Below are 17,007 nucleotides of genomic sequence, written 5' to 3' on the forward strand. Positions count from 1 at the left end.
AAGTTGGCCCACCTGGGAGGCTCTGTTTCCACTTGCCACTGTGAACAGCTATCATGGGCCAACTACATTCTGCATCTACTTCCATTCTGTACTTTATTCCAGAAACACTGTCTGAAACCGATAAATGGTACAAGGAAGAATTTAAAGCATCCTGTATGGACAAGTCTTACACTATTTTAGAGATTTATACAAAATTAGAAAAATAGAAAGACAAAAAAATTAAAAATAAAAAAATCGTATATTTGACCACAATAAATTAAAAATAATGAAGTAGATCTCTGAACATCATACATATGCATACTTGTATGTAGATGAAATTTTTTTAAGAAAAAGAAATCTCATCCTAGACTACACTGGTTAATAAGCAGTCTCTTTATAGGAGGCCCTGGCCCAATCACGATATTCAAAATGATATCCCTGAAAGACAGTAAAAGTGATAGAGACCAAAAATTGGGCCTGAATAGCTCTGATTTTGTTATTGCTGTTCTTCATTTTGTTCCATTCATTTGTTCTAAGAAATGGAAAACATTCAACCTCTGAATGCCAGCCTTTTCCTACAGGTGTAATCACTTTCCACTTTCAACAACAAACTGTGGCTGAGTTAAAAGACCAAAATCTACCAAATCGCAAAGCGAAATCTCTTAGTCCTACCCAGCTCAACACAGCCAACTGGTTTACCCTGTAGAAATTAACACAGAGAGTGCTCCCGGGAACAACCCTTTTATGTACAGAGTAGACTTTAACAGCCAAGTAATTAAACACGGAAAGTGAGGGCTTGTAATTAAAACGCTGACAAACCTGGACTGCAGCAGAACAAGCAGGGCTGCTGTAATATTTTTACAATTCCTTTCTATACATAATGTATGATCCTTCTGCTCAAGTTTCCTCTATGTTCTTTGCCTGTGAAATAATTTACATTAATAAATAATTTATTACCATAACTCCTAAAGTAATTATGGGTTTCCATCCAGTTTTTTTTAGCATATGAATTGTTTTGTTCTCTGTCCACTGACTTGTATTTACAAGACTTTTCCTAGTGGCCTTTTTGAAATAATTGGTATTGCCTTCGCTTTCTCACATATTATGCGATTTCCAGGTCTTCTCCTTGCCTGAGCGGTGAGGAAAATGGAATGTGTGGTGTCCATTGTCCCTGCAATAGACAGCATTGAATGGCTACAATTAGCCAAGGGTGGTGAATGGAGACTGCTATCACCCCACTTGCCCTGTTTCATCAAAAAAGATTAAACTAGTACACGTGTGACCCTGCAAATGGCGCAAGATCCAGAGGGAGCCTGTACTGAGGCCACACGTGCAGCCCCTGCCTCCCCAACACAGGCTGGTTCTCTCAGCCACAGCCGAGGCCCCTTTCTGCACCCACCAGGAATCAGAGCCAGAAGCAAGGGCTGGCTCACCTGCCTGGCCATGGCACACCCACGGAGCTGCCACCTGACCAACGTTGCCTTTGTCAAGAGCACAAGAACCAGTCATGCAGATGGCCCTTCCCCAGAGAAGCTGTTTACAGAGGAAATTCCATTTCAGCACAGAAGGTGGGCTGGTGATGTTCTGGGAGGTGAGAAAGGAAACCAAGAGGGAAACATGGCCCTCTGGTGACCGGGCTGAGCTGGTCCCCCAATAGGGGGCCCTGGGGCTGGCACAGAGCAGGCTGGGCAGAGGCTCGGCGCCACTCTGCCCTGCTCCTCCCCCATCAGCACCTCACGCTGGTTTTTTTCTCTCCCCTACTTTGAAAAGCACAAAATCATTTGTGTCAAGTTCCCAAACTGGTATGAGGAACAAGGCGGGGGCGGGGGCCTGATATCCAGCTCGCAATCACAGAGAGTGAAGTACTTTAAAAAAATAAACAAACAACAACAACAAAAAAAACAGGCCAGGCGCGGTGGCCCACGCCTATAATACTAGCACACTAGGAGGCCGAAGCAGGAGGATTGCTTGAACTCAGGAGTTTGAGACCAGCCTGAACAAGAGCGAGACCCCCATCTCTACTAAAAATAGAAAAATTAGCCAAGCATGGTGGCAGGCACCTGTAGTCCCAGCTACTCGGGAGGCTGAGGCAGGAGGATCACTGTAGCCCCACTGTAGCCCAGGAGTTTGAGGTTGCTGTGAGCTAGGCTGACTCCATGGCACTCTAACCTGGGCAACAGAGCAAGACTCCATGTCCCCCCCCTCCCAAAATTGTGGTGAGCCCTTGATTCTATTAGCTACACCTCCAAGTGTGTGCAAGGGAGGCCAAACCACTTGAAAGGGTGGCGTTTTAGGCAGCAGCAACCAGGCCACTGTGCTCCTCCACTACTATACCTGCCTGGATTTTCTTCAGAACATTTATGAAGCTCCAACTCATGCTGGCTTCCACCTAGGTCCCTTGCGTGGGGGCTTGGGAGGGAAAAACCCCGAGTCACAGGGCCAACTGTCTCCAGCTCTCTTGAGAGAATGCCACCGATCAGTGCCAGAACACGAGTCCCTTATCTCCTGGAGACAGGCTGAGGGTCGGTGATTATGATAATTTGGCATCTTATCTTTGCTCTGCATTGTCCAGCCCTGGAAGGGTCCAGATCCCTCCTTAAAAGTCCGGCTGGCTCCTCACAGTGTTGAAAAGCAGGCACACCTAAGATGAAATCTCACCACCTGGGGTGCACTCCCAGTTCATGACGCAGGGCAAGGCCACAAAACCTCACAAAACCTGGAGAGGTAACCTGAGCTTTCACTAGCTTGCTGGCCTTGGTAAGGCCTCCAAAAGCTGACACTTCTGCCACAGCAAGTGCAGGAAAGGGATAGAGGCAGGAAGGATGGAAGTGGCACCTCTGGTGTGCTGCCAGCTCTAAAACCCCACAAACACCCACAATGCTCAGGAAGATGGGGAGATTTGCCATGGCTCTAAGTGCCTCTGCCATTTCGTCAAAGTTGGCCTAACCCACAGAGAAGTCACTGTTGGTAGATCTTTCTCTACCACCAGACAGAAATTTCCCTGAAGGTAGGAGAACGGTCTGATTCACTCTATCCCTACACCAAGTGCCTGACACACAGTAGGTGCTCAATTAATATCTACTAGAACAAGCCACTGAAAATGCAAATGAAATGTGATAAAATGAAGCACCTTGGTAGTGCATCCTCACGCGGGTCAGGGCTTTCCTAAATCAGGGAGGGGGCTGAGCAACAGAAGATGAGGCCTGTGGGGCTGAGAGCAGCAGAGGACGAATGGACTCCATGGAACCCCCAAGCACACAGATGCACCCAGCTTCTCCCTCTGCTGCCTGGCAGTGCCCTAGCACTGGCCTATGGACCAGGAAGAAGACAGAGACCCATGGAAGGGAAGAGCCTGCCTGAGATGCAGGCACTGGATCCGGCCAGCACTTCCTGCACAGCCACTCTGTAAACAAGAGCCTGGAGACATAGCACATCCCTCCTGGAAACCATGGGCCTCCCCCAGTGGAAATCAGATTGCTGGGCTCTGCAGGCTCAGACTCCCCTGGGCAAACTGAGCTTCTCCCCACACACCTCCCTCTCCCCAGGGCCTATGCCTCGGTCCCTGGGCCGGAGGATCTCCCCCTACAAGGGTGACTTTCTAACCTACGTCGCCCCTCCCACCCCCGCCAAAGAAATCCAAGGTAGTTCCTTTGTTTGGGTGTGAAGGCTTCTTCCTAGGGAGAATTCTCAATTTTGGTCTCAGTCCTCTTTTTATCTGTTACTTATGGAGCACTCACTCTGTGCTGATCTCTTTACAAACATTATTTCACACAGCCCTCACAATAAGCCTACAAGGTAGGTACTACCATAATTGCCATTTTGCAGATGAGGAAACTGAGACTCAGAAAAGGTAACAAGTTCAGAGTGACTATATGAGCCCCAACCATGCCCATCACAAACCCATGAGAGTCCCACCTTGTTATAACTTACACAGTGCAAAGGCCAAGGAAGCCTAATGCACGAATGGTCTTGAAACAAAGACCAGCATCTCCACAACCCGGTTTTCTGTTCTGGCCCAGTTACAGCTAAGATCCAGGCAGGACAGGAGGGCTGGGTGTGCCCAGGAGCCTCTCTCCCTTTCCTGGGCATAATGGAAGAAGGCAGCTCAATCATGAGACCATCTCAGGAAGCAGGTGATGAGGCAGGCTTCTGGGCCATGTGACTAGAGTGCTAATCGTTTGTTGGAAGCCATAAACCACAAAGCAGGTATTCAATCATGTGGGGACAGGCCTCAGAAGTGTGTCACACGGGTAAACCAAGGCCAGGGGATCTCCCTGTTTCCACTATCTCTGGGTGGCAGCGCCAAGAGGACCATCTAGCTCTCCCAGAGCTGTGGCATGTGCCTGAGAACAGATCTTCCTTTTTCCCTACCTAGGTCGAATCTGCCTACAAAGGACCTTGGGGACAGTCACTTCACTAGGCCATAGTTCCCCTGTGTGTGAATGAGCCTCCTCCCCACTGAAGCCACTGGCAGAGCCAACTGGGTCCTACACACACAGAGCACAGCACTCAGCACACCATATCCAGTGCCCCCTGTCCTCGCCACCACGCCTATAGGAACCGCACCTGAAGAATCAAAGAAAACACTGCACACAGAGGGAAAGGGCTGAGAAGAAAGGCAAGAAAGACTTTACACGGTCCTAAAAAGACAAACTTTGAATTGGAAAGCCCACAGTGGTTATCCATCATCGAAGTCTGGTTTCTGACTCAACACAGACATTACATCTGGCAAGACATCCCCAAAGGGAGACAAGAAGAGTCCCAGGGAGACAGCACAAGGCGAAACTGTGCCCGAACATCTGGAGTATCAAGAAACCAATATAATCAATACAGTTATTTTTGTCCCCTATAAAAAACAGCAATTCACCCTTGACAGAAACAGAAGACCAAGGCATTCTTCTCAGAAAGCACGTCAGCAATGTGACTCAATAACCTTAAGACCTACCCTCCAACCTTTCTAGTCCACTGTGGGAACTATCCTGAGAAATAATCTAAAAGGTAGACAAAGACTTAGACACTTAGTTTCTGCTAATTACAACAGCAAATAAAGCAGACCCTTTACCCAACAACCAAGAAACAGTTATAATGTTAAAGACCTTCTGATACAGCCACACAGTGCAGTACTAAAGACCATTAAAATGCATGAAATCAACAATTTTAATGCTGTGGGAACATGATGGTAACTACCACCAAGTGAAAAAAAGCAAACAAATATAGTTTTATATAATTATACATTTATCATAGAGTGGGTGAGGAAAAAAAAATGCTGAGAACATAAACATACACAAAAATATCAACAGTAACCATCACCAGGTATTGGAGCTAGGAGAGACTTTCATTTTATACTTTATACTATGGTACATTTTCTGAATGAAAAAAAAAATCAACATGAATTACTTTAACAGTCAGAAACTCTCAACGTGAGAGTCATAAACCGCATACCAGTGCCTGTCCCCGATACAGGCCAGCAGTCCCCGGGACCACTCCAGCACTGCTGGGGACTGACATAGTTAAGACACACAGCAAGAGTCCTCGGCCTGCTCTTTGTAAACTTGTGTCCAGAAAGTGCTTTTGGTGTCTCACCTGGAGGACTCAGGCCCTGGTTGGAAGGACCAGTGGGACGGCTCCCAGGACAGCCTCGGGTACTTACCCATAATTCCACAAGAGAATAGTGTAGGTCCTTGACTCATCTTCTTTGGCGTGTGCTGAAAACAACCAGAAAAGCTATTCACTCTTCAAGTCATAAGAAGCACGTTTGCACATGACTCTGCACTGATCCTTTGCTAAAGTCACAAATAAACGGGTAACTGCCCTTTGCCAATGTCAGATTAGGGAAAGGAGAAAAAAGTATACAACGAGACAACATCTGCACAGAATTAGGCCCAGACTCTTTGTCCCAAGTCTCCTGTGAGTTATGGAGTCCATCAAGCTAATGGGCTTTAAAAACGCACAAAAGCCCCTTGACTTCTGACATGGGATTTTTCCACATGAGGGACATGGAGGTGGGAGGGGGAGGTGTGATAGTAAACAGTTGAACAAGCTTTCCTGAGCTGGGGACCTCCCTGGGGACAGGAAGAACCTCGAGTGAGGAGCAGAGGGCCCTGTCTCCCACCCACAGACCCCTCCCTTCCAGATACAAGAGAACAGCTCTTCCTGACCTACACAGAAGCATCAGGGAGAGCTCAGGAGGGGTGGTCTCTGCTCTGCAGACTGTTCTGCGGCTACAAGGAGGCCCCCCACCAAGGCATTCTCTGAACTGAGACAGAAAATCAACGGTTCTATTTGGTCTCAACATAACAGCTACGGCTGTTGAACTCCTTGGCACCATATTTCCACAACAGTTCCCCTTTCTACTGTAAACATTCTACATCTTCCCTCATACCCCATGCCTGGCCTCAGATGAACATCATGGCCATTGGGTGGAAAATGGGCCAATGAGGACTAGAAGAACCCCAAAATGGGCACTTGCTAAACATCTACACAGCAAACTAAGCCTGAGAGTTCCTTGTGCTCGGGGAAATCCAAGTCAAGCACTTGCTGGTAAGGAAGAAACTGCCCAGCTGGAGCCCCAAGAAGTCCTGCCTCAAGTTTGCAAAGGCTCCCTCCCTCCCTCCCTCCCCTATTCAGTGAGCATGTGCTGGAATTATTCATGTGCAGGCTGGGCTAGGGGCTGATCATGCAATGGTGAAAGAAGCTCTTGGTCTCAAAGAAATCAGCCTGTCATAAAGGGCTCTAGCTCCTGAGAGGAGCCCCCATCACCACCACCCACCCCTGCCAAATGACAGGAACAGACAAGGCTTCGAGGCTGAGAGGTGGGCAAGAGCCCAGGCCCTCTCTCTTTAAGGCCTAGAAGGAGGGTGGGGCTGACTAAGAACACCTGGCCCACCCAGATAAGAGGATGGCAAGTGCCTGGCACTAGCTCCTTCACCCCATCCCCGGCTGCCCAATCCAGGGACCTCTGCACATGGCCAGCAGCGTATTCATCCCACTGAGGGTCTATCCTGACCAGCCTGGGAACACAGAGAGAAAGGAAGGTACACACTTCACAGAGGACACAGTCACGGAGACAAACCATTACACTACAGAGAGGCTGGGGCTGGAGCGGGTACCTAGGGCATGTGTGCTGGGGCAAGGGTGGAGGTCAGGGCTGCCTTCCTGGGACGAACACCTGAACTGGTGTTGAAGGACCAGAAGAAACTTACAGAGGGCAAATGTGGGTGGGGCAGTCCTTCTCCAGTTCCCCCTCCTTGGTTTAAAACAATCCTTACGCTATCGGGCCAGGTCACCTCCATGGACTCCACAGTGACATGGCCATCCATGGAAATATCTGGAAAGATTAAAGATGGCTGTACCTGCTTTCCTCCTGGCTGACACGGCACAGTGGTAAGCACACACCAAAGTCACCCAATGGAGAGTGGGTGACAAACACATTGACAACCCTCCCACCGGAGCTGTGCTGCCTGTGAAGCTCCCAGGTTTGGAGAGAAAAGTCCGGCCAGGAGCCTCGCTTGCCAAAGGAGACAGCTCCAGCGCTAACGGAGCATCCAGGCCCAAGGAAAACACCCCCTGGGGAACCACAGCCCCACCGCGTGCTTGTCAGGTAGGCAAAGGCAACCCAGGAGAGGGAGCCCACGGAAACCCACAGCAGGACAGGCCCAGGAAAGCAGGAGAGAGAGGGAACACCAGAGCAGCTTGCTGGTGTCACTGGCACACAGGTGCCATGAAGGAGGGCTTGGGGTTTTCCACACAAAAGCAGGAAGCCGAGCAGTGAGCCAACCCCCCACCTTGCTAGCAGAGCTGTGCTCACTGGCTGTCACCAACTAAGCCAGGGTGTTCCGGACCGAAAGGCACCTCAGTGCCCTCCTGACCCGGACCCTCCCATGGACACATGAGTGGGCACCAGCCACCTTACCAGAGATGCTGGGGTCTGTCAGCCTAGAGAGGGAAGCCACTGGGCCAGCACACAGGGCTCCCCTGCTCACTCACTCACTCCATGAGGACTTGTCAGCATTCGCTGCAGATGCCCAGAGCAGCCCGCCGTTGCCAGGGTGGGGAGTACACCTCTCATGACCCCAGCGCTGCCCCTGTTCCCAGCTACCACCAGCCCCCCCTGAATGCACCTCCGAACTGCTCTTGCAGCCTGGGCCCTGGGCCCCCGTTCTCCACCCTCCACCCAAAGTCTTTTTTTTTTTTCTTTTTTTTGAGACACAGGGTCTCACTCTGTTACCCTTCTTGGGGCACAGTGGTGTCATCATAACTCACTGCAGCCTCAACCTCCCAAGGCTCAAGGGATATTCCCACCTCAGCCTTCCAAGTAGCTGGGATTATAGGCACACACCATATACCCAGCTAATCTTAAAATTTTTTTTGTTAAGACAGGGTGTTGCTATGTTGCTCAACTCCCTCAACCTCACTCTGTCCCTCCCCTCCTCATTCATGCCATGTGGTGGGGACAAGCCAGTCGCTGCCATCTCAGGGCCTTTACACAAAAGGCTCTGCACCCTCACTCTTGGTCTGTGGCCTCCTCAGAGGCCTTCCCTGACCATCCTGGCTGAAGCAGCACCTCCCACCCCAAGCTTTTCTCTCCCCCATCACCTTAATGTAAACAGTGTGTATTGGCTCATCTGTTTCTATGCTTATTCTCTGCTCCATGGGAAAGGAAGCTTCTTGAGGAAAGGGGGCTCTCTTGTTCACAGCATCCCTAGTGCAGAGCAGGCACCATGGCTATGGCACCTGTCAGCGCCAGCCCGTCTGGCTCCTGTGCCCACCCTCCCAGTGGATGCTGGGCCATTGGAAATGGATTTTCACCAGGCAGAACTTACTGCCTCCCAAAATTACTGGGCTCATGAAAAGTCCAAACTCAGTGGGGAAGGAGTGAGAGTGCCAGCCTGAGGGCCAGGGCTGCCCCCCCAACCCAGCTGGCCCAGGCTCATGTCAGCCTCTGACACTCCACCCAGAGGTGCCAGTGGACCAGCGATGGCGTACACTGTGATTTTCCAGCTTGAAGGAACAACTTCTCCACCTCCCTCTGCTCTAGATGAGCTGCTCTTTGTGCCTCTCACTGAGCAGATGAAACTGCACGGCCCAGTGGTACAGCCCCACTTCTTCTGCTAGTAGCACCCCAATTCCACATTGGGATACCTCCCTCCTCACTGGATAGTGTCTCAGTGGGACTGTCAACCAAGAAGCCTATACCTCCCCAGCCATGGAGTAGGCTCAGAACTCAGGCTGGGCTGACCAGTCACTGGCTCTGTGCTCTGGCTGCTGAACCAAAGCAGTGCTGGGCTGATTCACCCAGCAGGGAGACTCTCAGCTGCCCACAAGAACCTGCTTCCAAAGTCCTCCCAGCTGCGCTGGCCCTGCACTTTCTGGGGCCTGACTCACCAACTCTTCCCTCACCAACTCTCTCCAATTGCTCCAGAGTTAGCTGGGGGTGGCCTCTGTCGCTAACAAATGAGGAACCCTGACTGATATCGTGCTTGGCCTCAAGACCAGATCAGGGCTAGTCTTGCTTTCTGAGCCCCATCCGTGTGGCTAGTATGGTGTATCACAGACTGTGCCAGTATACCCTGACCACCCGCGGTTTCCCTGGATCCAACTCCCGTGGGCAAACCAACAGAGTTCCCACTTGGCCAGAGCCTTTTATTCCCAGTCTACCCAGTAAATGATAAAATTCCCACTGGGATGTGCCATTCTTACAGCCAGCCTTTCTAACCCTTTTAACCTTCTGCACCCACAGTGGGAAGGACGTGCAAATCACTGTGTGTTGAGGCCCACCAGGCCCTGAGGGAAACTCTTGGCCCTCTGAGGTTTCACAAGACACTCAGTGTCTGCACAGAAGTGAGCACCCGAGCCCTGGCCGAGCCCTGCAGTGAAACAAGACAAGAGCATATTTCCCCTTTGTATTTCTCCCACTGTGGAGTCTCTGTTCCCAAGCCCACCCCAGGGCAGGGCCTCATCTCTGTGGGACTCCTTAGATCATGAGAGAAGGCTTTTGGAATCAGATCCTCGTAGGAAAGGCAAAATCTGGAAATCAAATTGAGGCTTCAGGGCCATCTGTCTGACTAAAGAAAGAAGCCCCGACTTAAATAAAGACACAATTAAGGCTCCAAATGGGGAACTAGCCCATCCAGAAAATGCCAGGCCATAACCACAGTTCTTCACAACTTTCTTCTGCAGATTATCAGCTGAAGCAATTAAGTTGCTTTTTCCTTCTCCTAACAGCGTTACAGGGAGCCACAATGCAACAGGGAGCAGCTCATCCTCGTGCACTGGTGTATGAGCTTCCAAAATGGAACTCATGCCTCCAAAATGGAACCTGGTGAGACTGTGGCATAGAAAGCACGAGGGAGATCCAGGCCCAGGATGAGAAAGAGAAGCTGGGAAGGGAACAGTGTCCTTAGGCAGAGACTCACAAAGATGTTGGCAGAGATACAGCAGTCCTGACTCCCAACCCTTTGAGGTCAGCCAAGGCATGAGTGGGTCCCTTACTATCTTTGCCTGCCCAGGGTGAAAGGTATCAGACTGCCTCGGACTCTGTGTGCACCTCTGAGTTCCAACTTCAGGCCAGCCTGTGTCCTGCCAGGGATCCTGGCTGAGGCTACTGTACCCAAAGTGCCAACTCAGTGTGACCAGAAGTATGAAAACCCCCAGTGCCCAGGCAGCGGGGCACAAGGCCTGATGTGGCCACTGACTCTTCAGACAAGGTAAGTAACTTAGCTCTGGCATCCTAATCTGACAAGCACAGAAGGAGAAGGAAGTACCTGTTCTACCTACCAGATCAGCCCCTCCAAAACACTAGTGTTGGTGGTTGTGGGAAAAGTCAGGCAGCCGGGAGCCACGTACCACCCTCTGCCCAGGAGCAAGCGGTCATCAGTTCCCTCCAGTCCCCAGACCTTACACAGGGCTTGGAGACCAGCTGGGGAGAAAAGGCCAGGCCTGGTCCAGGGAGGTGGTCACTCTGGAAATGAGAGAACAGGCCCTTGGCCTGAGCGTGGGCATGCGGGAAGGAGCTGAGGGAGCACAGTGCTCCCAAGGTCAAATGTCTGGGCTGCCGTCCAGAGGAGCAGCTAATGTTAGAACACTGGAAGGAAGAGCCCACTTGGCAGAGGAAAGCAGCAGGGCAGAGTGGGGGAGAAGGGCCCAGGCAGTCACGCCTGCCGACTGTACGAGCTAAGCCACGGTTGTGGGCACAGCCTTCGCTCCGAGGCCATCTCTCCCCAAGAAAGTGAGCCCCCATGCTGGCAAATGCTAGATGCTGAGAGTCTCTCAGTCCTTTTTTCCTTTTTCCTTACACCTTTCTCAGGAGGACGGAAAGTCACATTGTCACTAGCGTTTAGTTTTTTTAAAAAGAATAAGAGAACCATGACACAGACCCCTAACAGAGCAGGGAGGGAGGCCGAGTTCTCTTGCTCCTCAGCAAGCCTCAGAGGAAGCACCGTGGGCTGCCCTTCTGGTGTGCCGTGACACCCAGGGCTCCAGGGACCCACATGCCTTCCCCCTAAGGTTTCAGACTCTCCCTCCTCTGTGACTGAGGCACGCCTCTGGGGTCTGCTCCCGTAATTCCAATGCCTGTGCAGAGCATTTCCCAGCCTCCCCGCAAATCATGTTTTGTTTTTCCATCTTAAACTTCTACTTGTTATCATCTTAGTCTCATTAGAAAACAAAAGAAAAATTATTTTCCATCTTTCCTGTTGTTATCTTGATGGTATTTACATGAGGATGATGTTACCAGTCTAGGAAGCTAAAGCAAAACCCCATCAGCTTCCTCTGAACCTTCGCAGGCTGTTCAAAGCAAATGCTAACATCAGCTTATCTTACATTCTGTCTCACAGATGTCATCACCAGGCAGATTATTTTGGGTCTTTCTTTAGTTATTCACAGCGTGCATCTTTCCCCAAGACCCAAAGGAGCCCTGAGATGATCGCAGCCTCCAGAGCTGAGGCCCAAGCAGGAAGGCACTGGGCAGAGAAGATGAGGGCCGGACCGAAGTCTGTGCCCTGGCGCCCCTTCCTCGAGCTCTCTGAGCCAGTTTCCTGTCTGTATAACAGGGTGCAGATGGACATGGCCCTGCCCCTCGGCTCCGGGAGAGGGAGGAGGTGACTGGACCTCTGTAAGCAGCCTCCGCAGGCATGCAGCACAGCTGAGCTCTCTACGCCTTCCTGCTGGCCACGCTGCAAGCAGCACTGGGCTGGGCCAGGCCACACATTGACGAGAAAGCCCCTCTCCAAAGGGGCCACTCCCTACAACTGACATCCCATCTGGAGCCAAGGAAAGAGGAGGAGGAAGGCAGATGGGCCCAAAGCACCGGGCTGGGTGGTTTCCGGATCAGCCAGTAACAAAAAGCAGCAAAAAAAAAAAAAAAGGATACTTTCCAAGAAGGGGAGAGAGAGCTTGTGAAGAAAGCGAAGATCCTAATCTGTGAGACAGCAAGAGTACACATGGTAGAAGCCCTTCCGACGAGCTCACAGCTCTCCCTGCCTTGCTCTTCTTTTCCGAGAAGATGCGTTTTCCTTCACTGGACAGGGGTGAGAGGTCACGCTCCTCCTGGCAGGGGCTCAGGCGACATCTCTGAGAAGAGCAAGTCAGCTGACCTCAGGCCCGTGTGCCCTGGAACCAGCTCTACAGCAGACACTAGCCAGTCCCACTGTGAGAAGGGATCAGGCTCAGAGGTGGCCAACAGCACAGCTGGACCCAGGAAGGGCTTCTCCCTCGGGACCTGCAGATGGCCCCTCACCCTCGAGGCTGCTCCTTTCTGGTCAGAGCCACTCTAGTCACACCCATTTAGTCCTAAACTTGAGCAGCAGCCAGAGAGGGATTAAAACAACAGTGAGTGAAAAGTAGCCGGGAGGCAGGGACCTGTCCACTCACCAATGGCACAGGTACCCACCAAGCACCTGCCACACGGTGGGCCCTGGTGTAAGGCACTGGGTATTCACCAACAAGCAAAGGAGGCAACATTTCCTGCCTTCACGAAGCTCTCATTCTAGTATAAGCAGTTAGTCAACAAACAAGATCCACAGGTAAAACATTATAGTGACAATTGCCTAAGAGGGAAAAAGACAGGGACAGAAGACAGAAGGGGGGCTGGTGGCAGAATTAAATTTTAGGCTGAGTGGCCAGAGAAAGAATGGATGGAGGGAGACAGTCCTGCTATGGGGAGAGAGCTCCGCGCCACGGAAAAAAGGCCCTGGGGCAGGCTCACGCTTAGCACATTGGAGCAAGGAGGCCAGCGCGGCCTAAGCAGGGCAAGGGGGGAGGGTGGCAGAGATGCAGTCAGGGTAGTCACATGGATGAGACTGTGTGGGGCCTCATACATCCTAGCGAGGGCTTGGAATGTGCTCAGCATGAGATGGGAAGCCAGTGGAAGGTTCTGAGAAGAGGAGGGACAGATCTGACAGGGATCCCTTCTGGCTGCTGGGTGGAGAACAGGTTAAAAGAGTTGGAAGCAGGGGGCCAGTTACCACAGAATCCATATAAGAGAAGACAGCAGGAAGAACCAGGGTGGTGGCAGTGGGGTGGTGACAAGTAATCCAATAACAGATATACACCAAATGCACACTGGAAAGGGATGGATGGAAAGGGATGCAGTAGCAGCTCCAGTCCTTGCTGCAACGACCAAGACTGCCACCAAACACACACACCTTACGTGCCTGCTCTCTGCCCACCCTGGCAGTGCTGGGGACAGAGGGAAGAGCCGAGCTGGGTCCTCGTCCTTAAGGCTGGGTCAGGACAGGCACTCAGGCCTCCGTGCAGGCCTCACAGGCTGCAGCCTACGAGCAGAGTGGCGCTGCTGCCACGCCTGGTAAGGGCTGGAGAGACTTGAGGCAGGGAAGTCCACTGAGACTAGTGTCCAAACACCAGCCAGGGAGAAGAGGCCTAACACATACCCAGGAAGTGGGGCTGGCAGGAGCGGGGCGAGGCAGAGCTGGCGAGGAAGTTACTGCCCGGCTCCAGGTTGCAGCTGTCTCATTTCTAAAATGAGGCAGCTGGACCCAGCGGTTTCTAAGCCACTTCTACGCATCCTTCAAGACCAAATCTAACATCCCTATTTCATGATGTTTCCCTTGATATGCTACAACCATGCCAGCCCCGCTACTCTGCACACCCCTGGGCTTAACATGAGCTGCAGTTATCAGTTACCGGTGATGGGATCCTAAAGTGTCACTGCATTCACATCTGGCCAGACCATCCCCCTCTAGACTGGGAGCTTCACAAGGGCAAGAAGTGCAAGGCCCAGCTCCTATTCATCTTGTTTCCTGAATCCTCCAGCCCAGCATCCAACGCACGGAAGGTGCTCTGTGAAGGCCTCAGTGGCTTCCCCAAGCTCCTGCCAGGGTCAGAGACCCAGATCTGTCTGCTCCAGGCTTGGTTTTCACTGGCACGAGAATGGAGCCCCCAAGAGTGCTTAGTGTGGGTTCTCGTAGGGGCTACGTAGGGTGCCAGGAGGGGTCCCTGGGCGACATGACCCTGGGCAGTCAACCCCTTCCAGACCACAGAAACTGCTGAGAGTTCTGAGGACTTACCCATCCATAACACTACTGCACAAGAGTGTTTATGCCCGCACGGCACTTCTCCGTGCTCCCTCTGCAGGGGCGCAGCCCCCACTTCCTTCTGAGGATTTGGGCTCGGAAGAAGGTTGGGGCTGCTGACGGGATTCAGCTGCCAAGGGTTGTTTTGCTCGTGGTCTGCCTCTGCCCCAGCCCACTACCACTTGGTCAGAGGACAACTGTGGCAGAGGGCAGCCAGAGGGCAGATGTCCCCATGGCCCACCACCTTGGCTGCCAGACTGTGCCTTCTTTCTCCATCATCTCCCACTCTTGAAATTCCTGCAGTAGCAGCTCTCTCAAGGCACCACCCATTTGAGGTATGGTCTTATCCTGGCCCCCATGCAGGGCACCACCCCCCTTCTGGAAACTGCCTCCTCTTACAGGGTGGAAACAGAAGGAATGTCGGCCTCAGCCTGGCAGGATGGCAGAACCCTGCTTGGTATTATGTAGCAGGGTGATGGCCTTCCCCTCCCCACTCACCAGACGCCCTCTAATCTGCGCTGAGCTACTTCCTTCTTCCAAGTGCTTAGCCAAGCTCTGGGCTCCTCTGCCCTATGGCCCAGCCTGGACCATCTCACAGAGGTCTGCTCTTGGGCACTTTGGACTCAGTTTCCTAGGCCTGGATGCTCAGTCCATACCCAACCTGGACATCACGCCTCACAAAAGGTCAAAGAAATGATGCCTGCTACGTTTCTTACCAGTTCAGGCTTGAAGTTCCTGCATGCTACAGAGTCAGCTCCCTGGTTACCGAGGCTTTTACTCAGGACCATCACCATGGTAAGGACCTCAGGCACTGGGCTCTGTTCCAGGGTGGGAACGAGCCATCTTCAGTTGGGAAGACTTGGGCAGAGGTGATGCCTGGGCACCTCCTAGGTGACTGACATCAGCAGAAACAGCTCCCCATCAGCCACTCACCCTGGGGTGGGGCCCTTCTGGGAAATGGCCCAGTGTGGTCGACTCCCTGGAAAGACAAAAGAAAGGCAAAGAGATTCAGGACTAAGGAAGACCAGGGCCCTGAGAGAGCAGCCCCTCCCCAGCACTGAAAACCCCATGGGAATGGAAGCGCCTCCCTGCTAAAGGAGATCCATTCTGGGAGGGTCACCAAGGCCCAGAATCACCTTCTCAGAACCCCCAGTTACCCTCATGCCAGCCTCAGGCCATCCCTAAAAGCCAACACCCTGGTGGGCAGAGCAACAAATTTGGGTCCAGCCGGCTAACAATATGCTGTCCCTGCAGTGTGCTCTAGTCGTGTGATAGCTTGTCATTGAGCTGGCTTTACAGGCAGCTTTAGCATACACTAGGACACATTCAGTTATGCTGAGGGTCAGAACACACTTCATCCCCACATCCAACACTGAAGGGGTCAGCCCTCGGGCAGCCAACTGGCCTTGGGTGTTCACAGTCGGCACATGGGCTCCGCTTCCCCCCGAGTCATGACACAGAAGCTACTGGGAAAATCTGGAGGGTCCGTTTAAAGGTATACCTTTCCTACCCCTGGAGGTACCACGTTTCAACATCAACATACTTGCAACGCCAGGGGCCTCTGTCGCTTTGTCCTCCTCCCCAGAATGAACCAGAGCGAGTGAGCTTCCAGCAGAGATGAGATCCCCTGGGCATCCCGTCCCGCACAGTCCATCCACGCCCTCTCCCCAGTCCACCATCACTTCCCCAAGCAAATGAAGAAAGAGTGCAGCCTTCAGTTCTGGCTTAAGAAATCACTCCTTACAAATTAATGTCCCTGGTCCTATTTCCCCATCCCATCCTCCTGTGGTTAAACCTTCAAAGAAAGACACATAGACACAAGGAATCTGAAGATCACCAACAAAAAGAAAAAAATTAACGATAATAGTAATAAATAAATAGAAAAGCAGCTGCTAATCTGTAATTAAAAACAAACTGCTCAGCCCAGGAAAATGTTTCAGAATCTGCTGCTCTATGTAAAAATTAATTGCACCCTGGTATTTACTTGCTGTCCAGATTGTAAATCATATTTTCCTGTTTACTTCGATTAGACTTTACAGTGGGTGTTATTGAAATTGCTCAATTACGGGCCAGCTGGCAAGCACAGGAAAATTACCTTCTACTGTTCTTCGAAAACAAGGTTCATCCAAAGTGCAAAAGCAGGCAAGGGGAGAAGGGAAATCAATACATGTTCAAGGCCTGCCTGTTCAGGAAGGGGGGCCCAGGGGAGTATGAGAGTCCCAGGTCACGCTGTGAGACCTGATGCTGCTTCAATACCACATCAGTGTAGAAGCTACACGTTCTAACCAAGAGGGATCTGTTCAAGGAAGGAATTTCAGACCACTCCTCCAAGTTCTGGCCAGACAGCTGAGCTGGAAATGCCCGCCGGCCCCCTGGATGTTGGCTCAGGAGCGGGCCAGGAGGGGTGCTCCTGAACTCACCCTTCAATGGGGCCCTTTGTGCCGCCTCGCGGTGGAGGCCTGATGGCGGCCATCCCCTTTCTGGGTGTGAGCCTCAA

General features: G+C 51.8%; 1 protein-coding gene across 1 annotated transcript in view; it reads right to left on the reverse strand.

Annotated features, from left to right (window-relative positions):
- The window catches only part of LOC138376182 (protein FAM53B), a 145,976-nt gene that overhangs the window by 61,468 nt on the left and 67,501 nt on the right, over window positions 1–17,007 (reverse strand). The window contains exons 2-3 of the mRNA XM_069460230.1: window positions 15,227–15,489; window positions 5,630–5,684 (exon numbers count right to left, since the gene is read on the reverse strand). Of these exons, the coding sequence (XP_069316331.1) occupies window positions 5,630–5,684; window positions 15,227–15,304 (133 nt within the window). The 5' untranslated portion in view covers window positions 15,305–15,489. The remainder of the gene's footprint in view (window positions 1–5,629; window positions 5,685–15,226; window positions 15,490–17,007) is intronic.

The sequence above is a fragment of the Eulemur rufifrons genome, chromosome 28 (genome assembly GCF_041146395.1).
Source record: "Eulemur rufifrons isolate Redbay chromosome 28, OSU_ERuf_1, whole genome shotgun sequence".
Taxonomy (NCBI): Eukaryota; Metazoa; Chordata; class Mammalia; order Primates; family Lemuridae; genus Eulemur; species Eulemur rufifrons.